The sequence below is a fragment of the Gavialis gangeticus genome, unplaced genomic scaffold (assembly GCF_001723915.1).
Source record: "Gavialis gangeticus isolate Ggan-Ray unplaced genomic scaffold, GavGan_comp1, whole genome shotgun sequence".
Classification (NCBI taxonomy): Eukaryota; Metazoa; Chordata; order Crocodylia; family Gavialidae; genus Gavialis; species Gavialis gangeticus.
In genome coordinates, this window is record NW_017728993.1 from 13,252,273 (window position 1) to 13,258,635 (window position 6,363).

The 6,363-nt window shown below is 45.7% G+C and overlaps 1 protein-coding gene across 2 annotated transcripts in view; it reads left to right on the plus strand.

The window, feature by feature from the left end:
* PLPP3 (phospholipid phosphatase 3) overlaps nt 1-6,363 on the plus strand; it is a 95,450-nt gene that overhangs the window by 53,292 nt on the left and 35,795 nt on the right. For both annotated transcript variants that reach the window (XM_019501236.1, XM_019501237.1), the window contains one exon: nt 612-769. In XM_019501236.1, the coding sequence (XP_019356781.1) occupies nt 612-769 (158 nt within the window). The remainder of the gene's footprint in view (nt 1-611; nt 770-6,363) is intronic.

Below are 6,363 nucleotides of genomic sequence, written 5' to 3' on the forward strand. Positions count from 1 at the left end.
CACTGAGTGGGGTTCAGAATAAGAAAAGATAGCTCTGTAGATGTCTATATGTGTACCTTCTCCTACCAGCAAGCAAGCTTGAACTGGAAACCTGTTTAGATACAAATAAATACAGACCATGTTAAAACAGCTTGGGGGGCGGGGGTTTAATGCAGTATCAAAGGTAGTATAGATTGAGCTTACCATATCTTGATATTTTCCTGCTTGCTTATACAGTAACTCCTCCTGCAGCATGTCACGAGAGAAAGAGACATTTTGGTGGTGTATTTATAGCATCAAGCCCTCTGTAGAGAATAACATCGCATTCCTTTCCATTGCTTCTGGCGGGGTGGGGAGGGATGATGTTGGCATTCATTCCTGTAAGTTAATATTTGCAACATGCAAGACTTAACTGGGAGTAGGCAGCGTGTGCCTCTGATATCCATAGGTTATCCCAGGAGAAACATAGTAAAAATAATTCCTAACATTGGAAACGTTGTCAGAAAAGCAATATCAGTGCTGTGCTGAGTTGTTTTCCTCGGGGTCTTTTTGCTCGGCTCATTCATATTTATCCGTGTTACTGATGCTGGGGCTTTTTTCTTTTCTGTTTTATTTTCTTCTCCCCCGATTAGCTGGCTTGCCCTTCCTGATCATTGAAACCAGCACGATTCCACCGTATAAGCGGGGCTTCTACTGTAACGACGACAGCATCAAGTACCCTTTGAAAACAGGCGAGACGATTAATGACGCCGTGCTCTGCGCTGCAGGCATTCTCATCGCCATCCTCGCTGTAAGTAAAATGAATCCATACAACTGGTTTGATGCTGTAGCATCCTCATCTTGTCCTACATGCCGACTTAATCCTTAATTGAATACCGGTAGCACTTGGTTGCAAATAGCTCAGGCAGTCCACACAAAAGAACTGTGCCAGAAAATCTCTCCTTCGGAAGTCCTCGGTAAGGATGCAGAATTAGGACTTTGCTTTGAACAAGTGAACAATCCTGCACCCCCAATAACATGAAAGGATGGCTTAAGGGATTGGTAATAGGAGAGGGAGCCTTTCACCTCGAGGTCGGCTGTTCAGATGTAAAATCCATTGTTATTGAAGACACACGGGTGGATTGATTTATTTATTTATTTATTGTGGAATTAACCGGGAGTTAATAATCAGCGGGGTAATTAGTAGCTGATTAGCCGGTTTTGTACAAAATGCCTCGTGCTCGCGAAAACATTCCACAAATAAGCACAGTCGTGCATACGGACCGTCGAAGCAAAGACCCGAGCAGGCGTGACGTCTGGTGCAGCTCTTACTGAAGTCAGTGGGGATGTTCCTGTTGACTCGAACAGGAAATGGACTGGAACCGTAGAGACCCGGACTGCCGCTGTCTTCTCCACGCCAGATTGGCAATGTGGGTGAGCTTAGTTGTAGGGCTGTGGATTGCACTCGCCATGAGGTGTAAATGTCCTGTGCCGTTCATCGCAAGCAAGACTTGGCACACGTGCAAACGAAAACTTACAGTGGAAAGACTTAAGATGACTTCTGAAGCTTATAAACAAGTAAAAAAAACTGCTTGGGCAAGACTTATAAACTCCCCAGCTTAAGATCTAGCTCACCTTCCAGTAAGTATACACTATAGAAGCAAAAGATTCAGTGTCAATACAGAGTTGGCATGTCTCATCCAAATTCGAGTAATTCCTGTGGTATTTACCTATTCCATATTTCACGCAGTTGTTTTTTTTTTAGAAAAAGACTGTGCTTTTGCAGGCAACCACTGCATGGAAAAGTTTCAGAGGTAGCATTAGGTTTTAACACATAGTAAACTCTACATATATTAAAGGGCAATTTAAACCTACTGGGCGGGGGGAAAGGGTTACCCAGATTTTAACCAGAAGAAACAGCTATTTCTCTGGCTGTGATCTTGTCTCACCTTTTCAATCCCTTTTGATTTCTTTTTTCGTATCAAATTTCCCACTGTTGTGCTGAGGGATTATGCTTTGGTTCAGCTGATGGGCCAAACACAGCCCTGGTGGAGTCAGCTGCGTGGCACCGTCTTGCATCCATCCTTTGTTTAATGAAAACACAGTGGCCCAAGCAGACCCCAGGGAGGTCTGACAGCCTGATATCACCCCGGTGAAATATTACTGAATTTCAACAGGCTTCTCTACCACCACCGGGAAGTGAAGTTCCACCTTTCACTTCAATAAAATAACTCCTCTGAATGTGGCAGATCCCTGACCCCTTCTCTTGCCCTTTGGCACCATTATCACGATACCAATGGGGGTAACCTGGATGTGGGGCACAAGTTGGCATCGACTTAAGTTTATGCCACCTTCTTTATCTTTCCCACTCTCACTGCAGAGGGAGGTGGGCACGGGCAAAAGTCTTTGCACCCCAAGCTGCAACAAGGAGTCCCAAGGATTCATTGCTGCCAGCATTAATTAAAGCAGTGCTGAGGCTGCTTGAATTTACCTGGGTGCCAGGCTCAAGCTCCCTCAGGACTCGGGGTGGGGTCAGAGTTTGCTTTGAACTTCCCACAACCTCCCCTTGGTCTGGCACAGAGCACAGAATGAAACATCTGGCCTTTCTTTTTGATTTAGGCATTTTTATCTGGATTGGAAATCCCCCAGCATTTATGAAAAGTCATGAAGTTTCCCTTACACCTGCTGCACGCAGTCCTCAGGTGTTTCCCTGGGGGTGTCAGTTGTTGTCCTGGTTCTGCCAGCTAAAGCAAGTGGGGAAGTTAAAGAAATGAAGTCAGGCTCCCTTGCTTTTCCTTCTTCGTCGTAGAAGCAACAAAGCGGCTGTTGTGCTTAGGATGAAATGATGCCTATGGGTTTACACCATCGCTTCACACCCACCCTGGTTGTTCAAGCAGTTGCTCACATGAATTGGCCATTCCTTGTACTCCAAGGTCATTTCCATAGGGGAATTGGGACCCTGGCAGTCACAGCCCATGTGGCAATGTCACGCTAATGAATCTGGTGAATCCTCCCCAGGACTTTGCAAGCCATAAGGCAGAGCATCCCAGCTTAGTCTCTACGGAGGGGTCTTGTGCTGACCCTCCCAGGAAGACTTTTGCCCTGTAAGACTTTTCTTTTTGGAGAAAGCTTTGAAAGTCCATCTGAGCCTTTCAGCAGTGCTGTCCTGTCATCTGCTTTGTAAATTATAGCATCTCAGTGGCATTCCCTCTCATGCCAAGGCATGCTCACAGGGACATGGGTCAAGGATATCTGTTTTGTTTGGTCTGCCAAACGGGTGGCTGATTCCCTTTCCAACTTATCCTTTGGCTTTCTTGTCTTCATCTCCAAGAACACTATCAGGTTTCCTGCAGCTAGAGAGTACGCAAAGCCAAATTTCAACCATTGTTTGCCTATCCAGTGGATTCATTCGGCCACGTGCAAAAAAAACGGTCAGCAACAATTTGTTGTTTGTTCGCTCAGGGGGAAAAAAAATGAAAAATTAGTAAACATGAAGGAATTTTACCCTGCAGGTGAATTACCCCTGAGTTTGGAAAAGCCATAAAATAAAATGAGAAACCCTCTCATTTTCACATTACTGCCTGACATACCATCGTGTCGGCTCCACACAGAATCTGCTTCTGATCAGCAGTAAGCCAGTGGCAAATACAAGAGCTGGAACCAAAACTGGAAATATAATCCTTAAGTTTTCTAACATGAAATGGCAGGTCAGTTAGGGGGAAAAAAAAAAAAACCCCAGAAGTAGCCCGGACAGAAATAGATGTTTTCTGTATAGGTTTCCCGGCACCCACAACAAAAGTAACTTGGTAAGGAAAATAGAAACGTGCAGCTGTTTGCTGTTGAGTGGTATAAATGGCTAACAAGTGATGGAAGAAACAGCTTCCTTGCTATGGCAGAAGAGATGGAAAATTCAAGTCATTCCAACCTCCTTTTCAGATGTAACCCAGATACCAGAATTACTGTAGCATAATATGAATTCCTTCCAAATCCACAAAGCACTGATTTCTCTCCTTTTGGTTGAAATGTTTGCCTTTCAAAGCCATGACTAGAGTCGAGGGGGTCTGAGAAGGAGGAATTTGGAAGAGTAAGCAAACCCACCTCCCCACTCCCGCCCCCCTGACCTTTTTGCTTCAAAGGGTGTCACTGGTATAGTCTTTAGTCCGGAGCGAAAGGTCCAGGTTATGTTTTGAGTGGTCTGAAGATGCCCAGAGTTCTTGTTAAGTAAACTTCAAAGGCTGAGACCTTTGGCTCTTGCAGGACATAGGGGGATCCGCATTTGTTTTTAGTGTCTACATATTTACTGACTGGGTGCCAACTTCTGACCTTGAAGTTATCCCTGATACAGCCTCTGAGATACTAGTTTGCCCCTAGGGTTTCTGCTCCCAGACCTCCACTGAGTGCTTTTCCTTTTGGAAAAAAGGCTTTGTTTGAACCTCGTGGAAACTCAGGATTTCTCTTTATCTGCATAGTAGCCATGGCAAACACAGTGATAATGAAAGCATCTCCCCACATACCAACCTGTGAGCGTCAAGCCAATTATTGAGGGACTCCCCAGTTAAGCGAGAAACTCATTCATTCCCGTTCAGTTCTTGGCCTTTCTGTCTTTGCTGCTCACGAGGCTGGGGCAGTTGTTCACCAGGAATGAAATTCATCCTGTGCGGAGGATATCCCAACGACTATGCAGTACAGGGCCATCAAACCTGTGCCGTGAGTGGCGGGCAAGCTTTGTGATAGCCCTCTCAACAAGGATGCATTATACCTTCTGAGATCGAGTGACCACGAGCATTTTTCTCCTACACCACTCAAACAAGTCCTTGAATGGTAACAACTATCAGTTATTTCCAGCTAAGCTCACCTATGAACCACTGACCTAGAGGTGAAGGGCACTTTATTTCGGTTCCCGAGTCCCCCGATAGATCACCTTGTTGTTCAGGCCCAACCCCATGTCCTTGACAGATCTTGACAGCTTTTGGAAACAACCCAACCGGACTGATTTTCCTAGCTCAGCTAATTTATAAGAAAATATACATGGAGATAACCAGATGCTTTATATTTAAACGTGAAACACCCCTATTTGGTTAGACATGGAAAACAGTGCATTGGAGACAGAACTGAATAGAGGGCTCCCAAAAGAGTAATTACCAGGGTCACTGGATAATTGCTGATAACGGCACACAAAACTTGCACAGCGCAGCTCAGAAAGTGTGCGTAACTGTTCCTTCAAGTTATATGTTTGTTTGCGACTACTGCCTTACTTTCGTGCCTGCTTCCAGAAATTCACACTGAGAAACTCACTGTACCCCCACGTGCAAATCACTTGGTGGAGACACCAGGCCGAAGAGCAGCTCAATATCTTTAAGACTTGTTTTTCCAGGATGAAGTTTCAGTTTGCGCACATCTGTGCTGAATTAGTTTCCTAAGTCCCTCTTTATCAGGGACAGCACTGCCAAAAAACAAGTTTGCCCTATTTTAGCTTCTCATTAAGGTTCAGCCATGATTTTAACTAAGTGAGGAGGGGTCGTGACTGCCCAGCAGTGTGTTAGTGGGGGACCGAAGTCTCCAATTTACAATCTGCTACATCTGTGCAATTACCAAGACCACCAACAGTCAGAGAAAATATTAATCCCTGGACTTTGTTGGTCCCTGTTTAAAGCAGTCACATGTCTTTCTCAGGCCAGGAGCCTAAGGTTTAAGGGGATCCATTTGTGAACTCTGAGAGTAAGGGGACATCCGCTGGTGTCGTATGTCATCCTTAATTCGATTTGCTTTCTCTCTCCAGTGGCTACTAGTTGTGAGCCTTGCAGCTTTTCCCCGCATACGGGTACATGCCCGGCACGCAGAGAAAGTGGCGGCCAGCCGCTGGGGCCACACATCCTTCTGCAATGCGGTTGCAGTGTGCACACCTTCACTTTGACAGTGGCGCAGCCCACAGGCTGTTTCTTTGCCTGTTTGGGGGAAAACCAGATTCCTGAGTGCCCACAAGGCCTGCAGGGAATCCTCCAACCACTCGTTTTCAGACAAATGAGCAAACACGGAGAGATTTTGAAGTAGAGCGAGGGGCTGACTCCAAAAGGCAATGAGAAATCATCGATGTCCTTGGGAGACACAAATGAATTGTGTTCTGCTCGTTGCTCAGGCATTTCCTCAGTCCTCCTGCAAGTGCCCTTCCTGGCTCACAGCCTGCATTTGAAGATAGTCCAAAATGCAGACGAACCACCTTGTAGACAGCCATTCTCCAGGGATTACAAGTGATGCTGGAACAGGTTAGCCAAAAGCCCCTAGACAACCATCGGTCAAGGCCACAGGGAACTTCACATTCATTTTGTTTGCATAGTGAGCCGGTGGCTTTTAAACTCTTGATAGCAGTTCAATGGCCCTGATATATTTGTCTAAGAAACACAGCGC